Consider the following 17353-nt stretch of genomic DNA (forward strand, 5'->3'; position numbering starts at 1 on the left):
ATATGCCACAATTACTGAAGTCCATGTACTCTAGAGCCCATGCTCTGCAACTAGAGAGCAGCCCCCACTTGCTACAACTAAAGAAAAGCCCTCTCAGCAATGAAGACCCAGCATAGCAAAAAAAAAAAAAAAAACCCATCAGGAGAAAAAATCGACCTGATTCTTTATGTAAACACTTCATAGCTATAATCAAAATAAACTCTGGTCTAGACAATATTTTAAACTTTAAACTTTACCATTTTGCTATATCTAATTCTCTCTATATAACAAAACACCAAAACAAAAAAAAAAAAAAAAGGAGGAAAGTTAAATAAGTACACAGGTTATGAAGAATAAGGCTGAGGTACTGGCAAGGTCTATTTACCAAGAAGTGAATTTATTTTCACACCGGTGACAGTCAATTATTATTTTTATTTATCCTCGTTTTACTTTAATTAAAAGGTGCCATGGCACCCATAAAGAGTTTTTTTTTTTTTAATCTCAAGATGCTATGCTATGCCTTAGATAGGTTTGTATTGTTGTACATCTGGGAGTCAGCTTATACTTATCTAAACTTCACATACAATTAAATTAAATGTTCTCTGTAGGTACAGCTTTAGTTACAGATGAATAGAGTTCCAGGAAAACTCCATTAGGAGTTTCACTATTTACACTATACCAACAATGGCAGCTGGTGCATTTTTGGCCACACTGAGCACTCCTTCCATTGCTCATGACCAACCCACCCTTTCCCCCTAGTTTGATATCTCACAAGTCAAGTTTTGATTTACATTTTGATGTCTTATCATGGATTAAGAATACTACTCTACAGTTAAAATTTTATTTTTAAAGGAAGAAAGCTTTATACATAACTAAAAAATAAGTTTCAAGCATACCATCCCAGCCAGTTAGCACACTGTATTAAATATTTCCTTTAACCTTGTACTGTTGAAAATAGGGCATTTCCCTCTAATCTTCCTATCTTTAGCTACAACTTAATAAAAATGGTCATATTCCAATGACCCACACAAATACAGTTAATTCAAGATTCCAACTCCTATTTCCAGGATTAGAATAGTCACTACTGCTTCAAACACTCAAACTTTCTAGTTTCATAGTTGCATCAAAGTTGAGACTTGTCTTGGATAAAAGTTCTAATTTCATTTTTTTCAATTTATGATTAAATAAAAAACAAGCAAACCTGTTTTTCACTTAAGTGAACAAAAATCTATGATATCCTACCGAGTTTCTGCTAGGCAGAGCACAGCTGCGGGGTTGCTACAGCAACTCTTGTACACTGACCATAGACAGCCCCATCCAGGAAGGAAATCGTTTGCTCCACCCCCTGAGGAGTCAAAGGCAAGCAGCAGTCTGTGAGCAGAGACACATTTTCAGTTCAGTAATTGTGATGGAGCAACAGGAGACCATTCTTTATCATCTTTCCTAATACATGTCACCCCAACAACCCAAACAAACTTCAAATCAAGTTGCTATGAGTACATATTTCCACATCATGGTAGGATTATATTCTTTACCCAACCCCCACTAGAAACCTGAGCCAGGGAACAAATCAAAGCAATTTCATCCTAGGCATATAGAAAAAGAAAAAAAAAAGTAAATTTAGAATATTCTCACTTTTATGAAGAGTACCTTTTGGTTCTTGCTTTCAGGCTTTAACCCCTGCAACTCAGGATCTATGACAATTTTTTCTCTTTTTGGCTGCTCAGATATAACATTTACTGAGTTTTTATTCAGTGCCAACCCTTCTGCTGGGTGCTTTGACATGTTATTTCAGTTAATCTCACAACAACCCTATGAGGTAGGTAGTAATACAATCCTACTTTTACAAATGAGAAACAGAGGTTCCAAAAAGTCATTTGATTGTCTAAACTACTAAGTGGCAGAATCAACATGAACCCAAGTCTCCTATTTCCGAGATCTATGTTTTTTCTACTACATTGCACTGGTTTTGGAAGAAAATTCACAATTCTTAGTTAAAATATTCAAGTGTTCCTTAAGTGATTTTAATTTTTTATGGTAATTTGTTTTAGTAAAACATCTCCACAAGTAATGACTTTACTACTGGTAAATTAAAAATATTCAGCCACCATCTTAAGTGCATAGAAAACAAAGGCATATCTGGGTGAGTTTTTTGCCAAGTATAAACTACGGCACTCACATTCTTGAGAAAAGATAAAGTAGAAAAATAGGTAAGGTGATGAAACTGAGTTTAGATGAAGCAGTCTGTGGAACATCTCTTGGGTTGAAGGAGCTGTAAGGGGAGAGGGAGTGAAAGTGGGTGAAGGACAACATTTAAACCAGAGGCAGAGAAACGTTTATTTCAGTCATTAGTTACTTTCAAGGACAATTCCAAGTATAAATATGCCCATTTTCAGTCATATCTCCACTTCAGGTATGGAAAGGTCTTTGAGAAGCACCTCTTTTTCTCTTCATAAGAATGAATTATAGTTTTTCTCTTTCCTCCACAAAGAGCCCACAATTACTCTCTTTCTCCTACATATAATCTTTGGGATTTCCTAAGAGGATATAAAGACTATCTTTAAAAAAAATTGCATTTCCTAGCTCCCCAAGATCTTGATCTTTTTATTCTTTCATACCTATAGCTTGAATATCCCCCAGCTATAGATAAAGATGTACCTCTAAAACTGTCCCTTTGGAATCACCATTTTTTAAATTGCTATCCTATCTTCTGAGCTCCTCCCTTCTGTTATGCTTTTTGTGTCAGTCTTCTAGTTCTACATCAGGTGGTGACTCCAATTCTCTAGTTGCCCCAAAGGATTCTGGTGAGAAACAAAGTAAGTTCAGTAGAGTTGTACTAGTTTCCACACATTTCTGGAAAGACAGGTCAACAAATGGAAATTCACTATAAAGCATATATGTACAAAGAAATATCTTATGGCATCACTAATCAAAGCATAAAAATATAGTTATAAAGGAGTCAGATTAAAAAAAACAAGAGCTAGATTTATAAAAGAGAATGGGAATAGCAGAGAAAGGCTTTCACAGTTGGATTACTGTCATCTAAGAGTTAGTTAACTATGAGTTCCTATTTGTAATTGTCACATTAAAAAATGGACTAAAGGACTCTTCACAAAGCTTTTCCCTTTCCAAAAAAGAAAAACATTCCCCAGCTCTAAAACAAGACAGGGAAGAAGCACAAGAAAAGTTAAAAGGCCTGTCCATACTCTGTTAATTTTATATTTGTTCTTTATAATCTTCTTAAGGTTACAAGCCTACTAAATGAAAAAGTGGAATGGCACTTATATCTCAAATTCAACTCAATTTTAAATATCATCAGTCTAGTATAATGTTTTAAACTTAATGTATCTGCAAAGTGAACAATGTTTCTAAAACATGGTATGCTGAGGTATTTTAGTCAATAAAAAAGAACAGGAAAGCAATCATTTATTATTTGGGTTTCTTAGGAGGTCATTAGGCATTCATTTAAAAATACTACAATTTGATACTTTATAGAGGCTAGAAACATAATGCAAAATTTCACAAAGGTATATTAAATTAAAACCACTTTAGACAGTTCAAGATCTCATTGACAAAGTTCATTCAAGATGATAGTTTTGCTATTGTGTTACTGTTCCCACATAATATCATCTCGTCTCAATTTCATCTGAAGATTATGGACTCGTATTGGACGACAGTTGTTGTTCTTTTGAAGAGAGTTAGTTAGCAAACATTTTCTGGAGCTATTTTTTATATTCTTTGTTCCTTTACAGTTGCTATCTTCTTGCTGAATAGCTGAAGTTTCACTCATCTTTGAATTCTGAACTTTTTGCTGCAGTTTGCGGACCTGGAAAGAAAAAAATCTAATATTTCAGTCAAAAATATACTTAAAATATACCTTATAATAGAGGATTGGTTTGATGGTTTAAAGATTACATGAAATTAAAAAGTTTGGTAAGTCTTTATTTATTGAATCCTTATTGCATACCTAACACTGTGCTATTTACACAGAAACATAATGAATAAAACAATCATTGCTTTCAAGAAGCTTATTGCTCTTATTATTAGAGAAAAAAAAGCATATATGTGACAACTAGAGAATAATTCAAGCCAGAATAACTTTGAGTAGGACAAAAAGTGTATGTCTAAGAAGGATAAAGAAGGACAAGATCGATATGGGCTGGAGAAGCTGAGAGAAAGAAATGTTTGTTTTTGTAAGATAAGAAACGGGAAAAATCAGGAGAACATGGAGAGAGAAGGACCTTTCTGGTGACATTAACAACAAAGCAAAAATTTGGTGCTAGGAGTGAACATCACGTTTATAGAGTCTATATTTTTTCTTTAAAGTATTCCTGAATTTAAAGCACTACTGAATGCCAGTTTTGTTTTGTTTTTAAAGGCAAAGGAATAAATAACCTTTTCTCATTGAGGAGTTTCTAGTAATGATTGGGTTGACAGAATTAAACAAAACAAAATCTATAAACTTGATAAGCCCTTTTCTTCCAAGTCCAGTCCATTACTGAATCTTTTAAACAATTATTTATTTTGGCCACATTACATGGCTTGTGGGATCTCAATTCCCCAATCATGGATGGAACACATGTACCCTACTGAGGAAGTGTGGAATCCTAACCAATGGACCGCCAGGGAATTCCCCACATTACTTAATCTATTTCACTTAAGCATAGCCTGATTTGTAGAGCTGGTCCAGACACTGGCTAAGTATCTGGTGTTCTGTTTACCTAAAAATTCTTAAAAATTTTTACTTCTATAAGCTATTATATATATATATATAATATTTTTCAAAATATAACTTATGTACATACTGCCTAAATTTTAAAAATACGACTACTCTTCTATTCCTTTCAGGTTTCTCCTATGTGATTCTAAGAAAGTATACAAGTTACATAATTTTCACCCTAACACAATCATACAGAAAGTTTACTTACTATAGCTTTAAAAGCCAGTTAAGTGAAAATGTTTGCTTCAAAATTTCATTTCCTTCTGTCTTTCTTTATTGGCCACAGAGGAACAAAGGCAGTAAAATTCTGCATTCTTTATTACTTTCCTATAAAAGTGGGGAAGGCTTAATTGTGAGGTTAATATATTACCAACTTATATGAATGCTGATTAATCCATTAGCAGATAGCTACATGATATGACCTGAAGGTTCCTGGAAAGATTCCCTCTGCTTTTTGTTTCAGGAGCATAATAGTCCTAAGAGTGAATTCATTGTCTTGGGATAAAATGTAATATTCCATGATTTTTTTTGTCAAAATATGAAGACTATTATGCCATTCTTAGTTACTACGAATTTATACACAAGGATAGAGTCCTCCTCATCACCTCCACTAGAGTGAGCTAAGCATAGGTTCCCAAGGAATGCAACACAGCATGGCTTGTTCTGAGAAACTGGAAATAGTGGTTTTAGAGATGGGGTATGCTTTAGACACCTGTTGACATAAGGGGCTTCAGTAAGGCATTAGGAAAGAGAGGGATAAGAGGAAAGAATGCTAAATGGACAGCTGGAAGAGATGTAAAGCAAATTTAGCCTACCTCTTAATTTTCCCAAAGTTACTTCTGAATACATAATTAAACTTTCTCTGTTTTTTCTCCCTTTGGCTGTGCCGTATGGCTTGTAGGATCTTAGTTCCCCGACCAAGGACTGAACCTGGGCCCCAGCAATGAAAGCATAGAGCTCTAACCAACTGGACGGCCAGAGAATTCCCTATAACTAAATTTCTTTGTTCTCTTTTCTTTATATTATATTAAGAATTATGTAGCAGACCATGTTATTTCAATGTACAGATGACTCTATTTTATCATAAGTCTAAGTGACTCCTATCTATCATCTTTTCACTAAGCCACACATACAGGCCTCAAATTTGGAAGGTCTAGAGAAACGTAACATTGAATCCAGATCTATTATCTTTTTATTAAAATTTTTTACTAAAACTTTCTTACGCTTTCTTGATGCTGCATTAGTTTGGAAATTTGTTCTCCTTTAATTTCCATTTTCTTGACTAAACGCTCTAGTTCACATTCTATATCTTCACAGACGGATTGGCTTTCAGTTTCTTTCATTTGATTCAGCAGGTCTTGGTACCCCCTTTGAAAGAAAAGCAAGTATCAAGCACTATTACAGTTTATAGTATACAAACTATATATATATATATATAAACTATATATTAATCTTTGTCACAATTAAGCAATATTCTGCTCAATCATAAACTTTAATCAGAGTTAAATATTAACCTTCAAAGACAGCTTCTTTTTGTAGAGTTATCAAATTAAATCTATGGTCATTATAAATAGGCTCTTATGATTTGAGATTAGATATATTTAGAAATATCTCAGACTTAGGATCTCAAAGAATCTTAAAAAATGTCTGAATTCTTAGTGTTCATAGTTAAATGTAGTAAAATATTCTGATGTCCTTAGCTAGAGGCATTAAGGGACTCTTTTTCATTCCAAGTTTGGAATTCTTAATGTAGAATCTTTGGAAGAATTCCAGCTATAGAAGTATTTGCTTGAGAAATTCCTAGATTTCGTGAATGCCTACTCAAAAAAACTACTGCTAATAGAACTAGTTATATCTTCTACAGAGGTCTTAGTTCAACTGATTGGCCACCCAAGTCACATATTTTCTGGAATATTTGTTGAAAAGATATTTAAACTTGAAGCTTAAAATATGTATCCCATACAGAATCTTTGAAGCATATGGATGCTTCAAACATGCAATGCAGACAAGCCAGAATGGAAAATAAGAAATTGCATTCCTATTTGTCTAATGAAATCATTCACTTAACTGAAAAGATTATAAAAAGCAGAAGGAGCATCTTAGAAAAGCATTTGTGAATTATAATTTAAGGTCACCAGACCCCATTTGTTAGAATGACAGAAATATTTGTCTATCAGTTCAGATCTTGGGAATACAGAAACACTTTAAATAGAAAAAAGTAGTAATCTTCAGATCAAAATAAGTTCAAAAGGCTAAGTAAGGTTTTTACGAATTTGTAAGCGACATTGTTTGAAAGACTGAGAAGAAAAAAAGATACCTAAATTTGTCTTGCTACTTCTTGTGATAAATACTTACATAGTCATTTGGTCCAGCTCATCTTGCATTGCCATCAAAAGTTCAGACAAATTGTGGCAAATAGAAATGGACTTTTCTGAGTCAGAAGGTACAGCTTTACATTGAGAAGTTGTTCTAGAAGGCTTGTAGAGACATCTAAGCTCAGTAACTTCAGCCGGTTTCTGAAGGATATGTGGCCCAGAATGTTGCACTGTTTGGAGGCTATGTGTACTTGCATTTGCAGAATGGCTTGCACTGGCAGACTTTGGGGGAAAAGAAATAGCTGAGAACGATTTGAAATAACTGATGGCATTTAAATAGCACTTATACCAAAGCATGAATTTATCTGAACAAGTATCCTCATTTTTCCCTTCTCACCTTCTCAGCCATAATAGGCAGTGTTTCAAATTTTGAACAAATTTGCTGAGGTGGTCTTCTCTTTAAACATTTAATTTTCTAAATATTGACAAGGAAAAAAGTAAACAAAAAATATTTTAAAAGACATTTATCAAATTAACACTATTACACATTAAGATATGCAAGTTACAAAGAAATATCACTATAACCTGTTAGAATGGTTAAAAAAAAATGTGACAACACCAAATGCTAACGAGGAAATGGAGAAGCCAGATTGCTCATACACACAAAATAATGCAGCCACTTTGGCAGACAGTTTGGAAGTTTCTTGTAAAATTAAATATTTATTGATAGCTATCATATGATTCAGAGATTTCACTTTTAGATATTTACCCCAGGAAAATGAAAAATATGTTCACACAAAAACCTGTACACAAAGTTTATAACTGCTTTATTTGTGATAGCCTAAAACTGAGGCAGCTTCCTTTGTAGCTCTGTCAATAAAGAAGCTGCCTGCAGTGCAGGAGATCCAGTTCAATCCCTGGGTTGGGAAGATCCCCTGGAGAAGGAAATGGCAACCCACCCCAGAATTCTTGCCTGGAGAATCCCACGGACAGAGGAACCTGGAGGGCTATAGTCCATGGGGTCGCAAGAGTTAGACACGACTTAACGGCTAAACTACTACTGCTGCTGCTAAGTTGCTTCAGTCGTGTCCGACTCTGTACGACCCCATAGACGGCAGCCCACCAGGCTCCCCGTCCCTGGGATTCTCCAGGCAAGAACACTGGAGTGGGTTGCCATTTCCTTCTCCAATGCATGAACGTGAAAAGTGAAAGTGAAGTCACTCAGTCATGTCCGACTCTTAGCGACCCCATGGACTGCAGCTCACCAGGCTCCTCTGTCCATGGGATTTTCCAGGCAAGAGTACTGGAGTGGGGTGCCTAAAACTGAAATCCCATGGACAGAGGAGGAACCTGGTGGGCTATATAGTCCATGGGGTTGCAAAAGAGTGGGACACAACTTAGCAACTAAACAACAACAACAAAACTGAAAACAACCCAAATCTCCTTCATCAGGTAAATGGTTCAACTGTGGTACATCCCTAGCATGGAATACTACACAGAAACTTTTAAAAATGCATCAATACTTAGATGGATTGGCTGAATGAAACAAGCCTCTCAAAAGGTTATATACTATATGATTACTTTATATAACATTCCTGAAATAAAATCATAGAGATGGTAAACAGATTATAAATTGCTAAGGGTTAGGGAGGATGATGTGTAACTATAAAGGGATAACATGAGGGAACCTTATAGTAGTGGAATAGTTCTGTATCTTCATAGTGGTGATGGTTACAAGAATCTACACATGTGATAAAACTGTATATGATGACACAAATATGTATATACACACACAACTAAGTGAACAAAAAACTGTTGAAATCTCCATAAGCTCTGTGTATTGTACTAATTTCAATTTCCTGGACTTTATTATATTTATGAAAGATATTACCATTGGGGGAAGCTTGTTAAAGATATATGCTGCTGCTGCTGCTGCTAAGTCTCTTCAGTCATGTCCAACTCTGTGAGACCCCATGGACAGCAGCCCACCAGGCTCTGCTGTCCCTGGGATTCTCCAGGAAAGAACACTAGAGTGGGTTGCCATTTCCTTCTCCAATGCATGAAAGTGAAAAGTGAAAGTGAAGTCACTCAGTCGTGTCCAACTCTTCGAGACCCCATGGACTGAAACCCACCAGGCTCCTCCGTCCATGGGATTTTCCAGGCAAGGGTACTGAGTGGGTTGCCATTGCCTTCTCCGAAAGGTACACTGTACCTCCCTTTATATTTTTTTTTATCACCTCTAATCTATAATTTTTCAAAATAAAAAGTGAAAAACAAAAAACAAAAAAAGACACATGGTTAGGATATGGAACAATGGTAATTGCTGATTGGAACATAAACTGGTCTTATAACAATATCTTATAAAGCTAAGGTGCATGACACTTATGGCCCAGTATCTCAGAGAAACTCCTGAACACTTACACCACGAGGCATGTACAAGAATGTTCATAACAGTGTTGTTTATAATAACAAAAAGTGAGAAACAAACCAAATGATCACTGAAAGGAGAAGGGAAAAAGAAATTTTTAGCAATAAAAAGCAATGAACCATTCATATATGCATCAATTGGAAGAATCTCATAAACTTAATGTTGAGTGGAAAAAGAAAGCTGCTGAAGAACACAAATACAGTAAGTCCATTATATAAAGTTCAAGTGTAAACCCAACAAATATATTTCTTATAAATACTTATTTGGCAAAGCAATTTTTTTTTTTAAAACCAGGAGAATGATAAAAACAAAATCAGAATTGTGGTTACTCCTTGGATGGAGGGAATACAATTTAAGAAAGGTACACACTGGGCCTTAACAGTGCTGGTAATGCTCTATTTCTTAAGCTGTGTGGCAAGTACTCCAGTGTTAATGTCATTATTATCCTTCGAGCAGACATTTTTTGTTATATTAGGTTGGCCAAAAAGTTTGTTCAGGTTTTTCAGTAACATTTTATGGAAAAACCCAAACAAACTCTTTGGCCAAACCAATATGTACTCCTCTGTGAATCATTTTTAAAAAGACACTGCTAAGCTACATTCTTAAAAGTAAATGATTTTACTATTTTTGTTAGATGGATTGAACTAGGGTGACCAATTGTCTCAATCTGCCCATGATACAGGATCTTTAGTACTAAAACCAGTTAAGTCATAGGCAAACTGGGGTGACTTGGTCACTCAATTTAACACTTTAGCAAGAGAATAATCAATAAGATGAGGATATTCCATAATAAAAAGAAAACAAAATATTCCCAATTCTAAAGGAAAATTTAGATATCTTAACTATCATAAACATTAATTTTTTTAAATTAAAAAAATTAAGTTGCTTAGAGGTAGAGATATCACAAGTTTGTGAGTCAGTTCTTATTCACTCAGATTTTCTTGGTGATTCTGGACAATCATTCAAGCTCTGTACCTTAGGAATGATAATTTCAAGTAATAGAAAATGATGGTTTGATCAAAGTCTATTTTAAGCAGTTAAATTAGAACAAAAGAAATGTAATTTTTTTCAGTCACTATACTGAATGAGATTTCTGACTGATAATTACATCTATCCTTTCAAAAGAATAATGAAAACCTCACAGGAGAGGCTTCTATTATCTTGCTTACAATATGCAAACAGTCTGATTCTTTACTTCCAAGCTCACCTTATGCTGTTGTTGGTCATTATCTAGAAGTATAGCTCTAATCATGTCTCTATAAGCCTTCAATGGTTCGCAATGATTTATAGAACAAAAGTTCAAATTCTTAACATGGCATTGAAGATCAGTCATAATCTCACTTCAAGCTATAGTTTCAAGTCTCACATGGTACTGCTGCTACTGCTGCTAAGTCGCTTCAGTCGTGTCCGACTCTGTGCGACCCCATAGACGGCAGCCCACTAGGCTCCCCCGCCCCCGGGATTCTCCAGGCAAGAACACTGGAGTGGGTTGCCATTTCCTTCTCCATCATATGGTACTAGTACTGGACAATTATTTACAGTTTCATGTAAAAATCAACTATACTCTCAGACTGTGACACACCTCGCCTCATCTCTATCAATACTTACTCATTTTCCAAGTCTGCCTTTACTACTTCTTGTGTGATCTTTTCACATATTCTTTATGTGTACAGCACCAGAATACTTTGTTTATACCTTTATTAAATTTTTAGTACACTCTGTCTTATATTTGTATTTTTATCTGCTTCTCTGTAAATTCCTGTGTTATCTTTTTAATACCTGTGAAGTGAAATCACTCAGTCGTGTCCGACTCTTTGTGACCCCATAGACTGTAGCCTACCAGGCCCCTCTGTCCATGGGATTTTCCAGGCAATAGTACTGGAGTGGATTGCCATTTCCCTCTCCATCTTCTCCTGGAATCTTCCCAACCCAGGGCTCGAACCCGGGTCTCCCGCATTCTAGACAGATGCTTTCCTGTCTGAGCCACCAGGGAAGTCCTTTCAATACCTAAAGGTACTAGTATCTGGGGTTTTTTTGTTTGTTTTTTAAGAGACCTTTGTGAGATTCCTGCTTGTCTCACTGACACTTACTCCATATCCTGGACATAGTTCATTCAACTCGATATGGAGTAAGTGTCAGTGAGACAAGCAGCAATCTCACAGAGGTCTCTTAAAAAAACCCAGATACTACCTTCAGCAACATTAGTGCTCCTGTTACCTTTAAAAGGAAGCATTATTACTTACAGATCTATGAACTTGGAACTTAAGCTAACTGCTTTTATAAAGTGGTTTTTGCTGTCAATTATTTTTTCTTTTCTTCCAGGAGCTACCTTTTCTTTCCTTCATTTCTTTTACTTTGTTTTTCCCTGTACCTTATTAAAAAATCTTTTCCACCAGCTCTTCAAAGGATGTCATAAAACATAACTACAAAAATAAATCAGTATTTTTCCACTTGTATAAATTACTTATAGTGATTCTCTATTTAGCTTTGCAGCTTCTAATCTTATTGTGGAGATAAGACACAAAACATACTTAAGGAAGGAAATAAACTAAAAAAATATAAACAGCACTGGGAAAATATTCTTTATTACTGTAGTTTGCAAATTCTTTGAAAGAAAAAAATCTGTGAAAAATGCATCCAAACTACTGAATTCTTATTTATGGAATAAACAACTAGCTAAAGTTAAGTATAATGTTTCCTCCATTATTGTATCCACAGGGTGAACCTATGGCAGTGGCCAGAATTCACAAATAGCATGCTTGGTTCGTACAGCAAATAGCACATAAAAACACTACATGCATATTGAATAAATAGTAATAATGGTTATCAAAACTATAATTTCAGAATCATAAGATTAAAAGGGACTAACATTTTCTTTACCATTATAAATAAAAAAGTTTAATATAATAAATCCAAAACATCAATTTAACAAAACAAATTATTATTGGTAAAGCTATAAAGTACTCATTCCCCAATCTTTAGGCAAGTCCAAAGGATATTAGTATAAAGAAATGAAGAATTTCTCTAGAGAAATGACTATAATTTAATTTAATATTATAATTTATAATACAATATAATTTAATAGTATATCTTGCCTTTTTATTGTGCATGCATTATATAAAACTGCTTCCAGAATCTATTGTGCTGTATCTATTGTACTGTTTAGTGCTTCTTTTAAAAAGTATCCAAAATGCATTTCTTTAACAGTTTAGTACTAGCAATATGTTTGCCTTTCTAGAAAAATTAGAATGCTTATTGTTATTTCACAAATTTAGATGTATTGCCCATTATATGTTCCTTTTTGCTTTGGATGTCAAGCAAACTCAGAGCTAGGTTTTGTGCTCAAATGCTGCTACTTTAACCTAGGTTTTATTGAATTTTCTGTCCTTACACCCCAAATCATCATTACTTGACTTATGTTTTTAGGTCCATTTCATAGAATTATTTCATGTCTTATATTATAAATATCTTCAAATTCTTTTTAAAAAATGCACAGGTATAATTACTAAAAGGATGAAGAAATAAGCACTAGAAATAAGAATAAAGTATTTGCATACCTTTGAAGATTTCTTCTTTTCCTTGAAGTGCCTTGGATTTGTTACTGAAGACATTAAAATTCTACTGATTTCAAGTCCAGTCTGAAGCTATAATAGTGAAAAAAAAACCCTTACTATTACTTGACTTTTAACAAATTTCTTTTTCTTCAGAAACATTATAATGAGGGATCATATATCAGTTAATAAAGATAAAAATGTTTTTTTGAAGAAGAAAAGAAAATCCAAAAATTTATTTTTTTGTGTTAAAGTCACCAAGTCTACTGGTAATTACAATCATTTTCTGTTTATAACAGAATGAGTTATTTTATATATCTCAAACTGAAAACAATTGATAGCATGAGTTCTTTCAACTGAGAATATATGCATGTTTCTCAGAATTTCAAAAGACCAAAAGATCTTTGGCAATACATCCAAGTCTATGAATATACTTGCTGACTTATTAAAATTTCATTATTACAGCAAAAAGAGACAAAACTGATAAGTTAGGAAGCATAAATTAGAGTCTAGAGTAAGGCTTCAGTTAATAAAGTATAATAAAACATATGTGATTTTAAAGTGCCAGATGATACAGTGTTCTGTTTACCTGAGAAGCTTTATCTTGAAAAAGCTTACGCTGATGTTCTTCTTCCTTTAGTTTTTCCTCTAAATGTTTAATCTTGTCCTACAAAAGAATTGAAAAACCGAGATTATTATACAAAAACTAGAGCTAAATATCTTTTATTCCTTTTCCAAACAAATAGAGCCCTCAGGGTCTTGATTCTTAATAGTTTGGTAAATTAAAGCAGAAAATAAGAAAACGGAATGGCAAAAGATACTAAGTTTTCCTCGGCTTTCTTCATATGATTCTTTACCTACTTTATTTAAGAAAGACAAAGGAGAAGCAAAGAATTTATATGCATAGGCTCTATTAATGTTCATTAACAAAATCATAATACTGAAAATTTGGGAGGTTTTAAAGGTCTAGAAGGTCAAACAGTATAGTCTTGGGTCTCAATGTTTCATTCAAAATATAGACAACTTAGAATAAAAGACTATGCTGTACTTAGGGAAAAGTGAAAGTGAAATCGCTCAGTCATGTCTGACTCTTTGTGACCCCATGGACTGTAGCCTGCCATGCTCCCCTGTCCATGGGATTTTCCAGGTAAGAATACCGGAGTGGGTTGCCATTTCCTTCTCCAGGGGATCTTCCTGACCCAGGGATTGCACTGTAGGCAGACTCTTTACCATCTAAGCCACCAGGGAAACAAGACTAATATATATGAAACAATATGATTTGACCCAGGTCATGAATATATATGTATAACCTTATACACAAAAGTGTTTCATTGTATATCCATGGTATAGTTTGGAATAGGAAGACAGTACTATCTCAAAGGGAGAACTTCCTGAGTGTTCAAAACCTCAAGGAAGGCTTCATAGAGGAAGCAGAAATAGGAGAATCCTACAAAATGGATAGGATTCACTTGGAAAAAGAGAGGGCATTTCAGGATAGGATCTAGAAAAGGCATAACTTACTTGCAAGTGGTGAAAGGCTACCTTTTCAATATCCTTTAGGTAAATCACCTAACAAATGAAAATATTCTACCACTGCAGAAGAAGGTAAACTACAATTTCACATCAAAAAGCAAACTCATTTATGCTGTGGTCTATAAGCAATAACTCATATCTGGATTACTAAAAGCTATTAATGAAGTTTTACAAATCTAATTTTATTGCATATTCATATACAGGGTAATTACACATAACATTAAAGATTTATTCCTGGTATCACCACTTCAAAGAAATAAGTTGAAGCTTACCTCAGCAGTTTTCTGAGTTGTTGTAAGTTTAAAACATTCTTTTTCTAAGACATCAAGCTTTGCAAGTTTTGCATGAAGCTTCATATGATCCTGTTCTTTTTCCCTTTGAAGCTGGGCCTGGAAAAGAAAAAAACAAAACCTAAGTTTGGCAAGTGAAGCCGATTGCTCAAGAATAATACAATTTCTGAGAATTCAAAGCACAACATAAATTGTCATAAGAAACACATAACAAACATGCACATACTTTAGGTACTTTGAAAGCAAAAAAAAAAAAAAACAAGAGAAAATAAAATCCTTTTCAAAAACAAAGAAACTGTGCAAAAAAATATATTAGATCAATGGAACAAAATCTTCTATGTATCTTTATATAACATTTCTACTATGGAAAACATCATCAGTGAAACATAGTAAATAAACAAGGTGTTATCACAAGGTGATCAAACCTACTTATTGACTTACCCTCTCTCTAACTATAACATAGAAAAGCAGCTATCAAAGGACTAAAGCATACAGAGAACTTGAAGAAAAGGAAAGTTATACATATATATTTACTGGTGTTGAGTTGCTAAGTTGTGTCCAACTCTGCGACACCATGGACTGTATAAAGACTGCCAGGCCACTCTGTCCATGGGATTTCCTAGGTAAGAATACTGGAATGAATTGCCATTTCCTTCTCCAGGGGATCTTCCTGATCTAGGGATTGAACTTGTGTCTTCTGCACTGGCAGGTAGATTCTTTATTGCTGAGCCACCAAGGAAGCTCTACACATATATATGCATACCTATGCATTATCTTATAATGGTATTTATTACCACACTAATGCAAGATGTTAATGACAGGGGCAACTGTGAGGGGGCAAGAAGTATATGAGAATTTTCAGTATTATCTGACAAATCTTCTATAAACTTAAAACTGCTCTAAAAAATAGTTTATTAAAAATAAAAAAACTGAAACAACAAATAAATAGAGTTTTGGTGACCTGTGGTCTAACATTCTATTGGAGTTACAGAAGGAGAAGAGAGAGAAGTCAGACAAGAATAATTATTTGAAGGCTAATACCTAAAAATGTTCCAATTCTGATGAAAAATATTAACTGACAGATTCAAGAATCTAAAATGAACAAACAAAAAATAACCCAAGCAGAATGAATACAAAGAAAACCACATTTGGGCATATTATCAAATGGCTGAAAACCAGTGATAAAAGGGAAAAAACAGCCTAAGAAATAACACACTATACACAGAGGAATGAAGATAACAATTCTCATTAGAAACTATGAAATCAGGCCTCTCTGGTGGTCCAGTGGTTGAGGATCTGCCTGCCAATACAGGAGACGTGAGTTCAGTCCCTAGTCTAGGAAGATTCCATATGTCACAGAGCAACTAAGTCCATGCACCACAACTACTAAGCCAGCGCTCTACAGCTCAAGAGTCACAACTTCTAAGCCCATGCACTGCAACTACTGAAGCCTGTGCACCCTAGAGCCTGAGCTCTGCAACAAGAGAAATTATCGCAATGAGAAGCCCACAAACTACAACTAGAGTAGTCCCCACTCTCCACAACTAGAGAAAGGCCGTGCACAGCAATGAAGACCCAGCACAGCCAAAAGTAAATAAATAAATCTTGGGGGGAAAAAAAAAATCAACTAGAATTTTATACCCAGTGAAACTATCCTTCAACAATGGTGGTGAAATAAAGCCTTTTCCAGACAAATACATGCTAAGAGAATTCCCAGCATACTTTAAAAAGCACTAGAAATAGTAAAAATGTGGATAAATATATATTACTTCTTATTTCTTAATTTTCTTTAAAGGAAAATTGATTATTTAAAGGAGAAACAGAAACAATGTATTGTGAGCTACATAACACACATAGAAATAAAATGTATGAAAACTGTAGCACAAAGGGGGACAAATGGAATCATTATGTAGTAGGATCTTGTATTACATGTGAAATATTTTAATGCTAATTCACGATAGACTGTAGTACATTAAGAATACATAACTTTAACCTATACAGTAGCTACTAAAAAAGAGAAGGGGAAAAATACCTGGAGAAAGAGAAGTCAGCAAAATCTAAGAAGAAACCACTAGGGAATAGGGAACTTAAAAAATATTTTTGGTTGAAAGAATGAAAATACAAAATGTCGAAATCTTTGGGATGCAGGTAAAGCACAGTTTAGAGGGAACTTGATAGTTTTTAATCACAATATATTACATTTAAAAAGAAATAATAAAACTTCAGTTATTCAAATTGCAGTTATAATTTACTTTCAGATCTATCAATAAGAATTAGAATATTTAGTACAGCTTGAGTTTGAGGTTCTTTGCTTAGTAATTATACAACACTGTCTTTTCACAGGCCATTTAAAAAAGTTCATCTTCATTTCCCAGCCCTCTTATCCTATTAACTGGAAGCAGCCAAGACTAAAGCAGTTCTTTAACTGAATAAACTCTCTAACAAAAAAAAAAAAAAGGAATAATAAAGTTTTAAAATCAATAATCTAAGTTTCCAACATCCAAAGCTAGGGAAAAAATAGCAAATTAAATCCTACA

At 34.3% G+C, this 17353-nt stretch overlaps 1 protein-coding gene across 7 annotated transcripts in view; it reads right to left on the bottom strand.

The window, feature by feature from the left end:
* Positions 1–264: 264 nt before the first annotated feature.
* The window catches only part of CEP57L1 (centrosomal protein 57 like 1), an 86220-nt gene continuing 69131 nt past the window's right edge, over positions 265–17353 (bottom strand). For 4 of the 7 annotated variants that reach the window (XM_061427646.1, XM_061427645.1, XM_061427643.1 and 1 more), the window contains 7 exons: positions 14799–14915; positions 13583–13660; positions 13000–13086; positions 7412–7489; positions 7055–7296; positions 5923–6067; positions 265–3805 (listed from right to left, as the gene is read on the bottom strand). In XM_061427646.1, the coding sequence (XP_061283630.1) occupies positions 3587–3805; positions 5923–6067; positions 7055–7296; positions 7412–7489; positions 13000–13086; positions 13583–13660; positions 14799–14915 (966 nt within the window). In that variant the 3' untranslated portion in view covers positions 265–3586. Of the gene's footprint in view, positions 3806–4907; positions 5027–5922; positions 6068–7054; positions 7297–7411; positions 7490–12999; positions 13087–13582; positions 13661–14798; positions 14916–17353 lie in introns of all 7 variants that reach the window. The other 3 variants (XR_009738479.1, XM_061427648.1, XM_061427647.1) reach the window with 3 other exon arrangements.

This window comes from Bos javanicus, chromosome 9, assembly GCF_032452875.1.
Source record: "Bos javanicus breed banteng chromosome 9, ARS-OSU_banteng_1.0, whole genome shotgun sequence".
In the NCBI taxonomy this organism is placed as follows: Eukaryota; Metazoa; Chordata; class Mammalia; order Artiodactyla; family Bovidae; genus Bos; species Bos javanicus.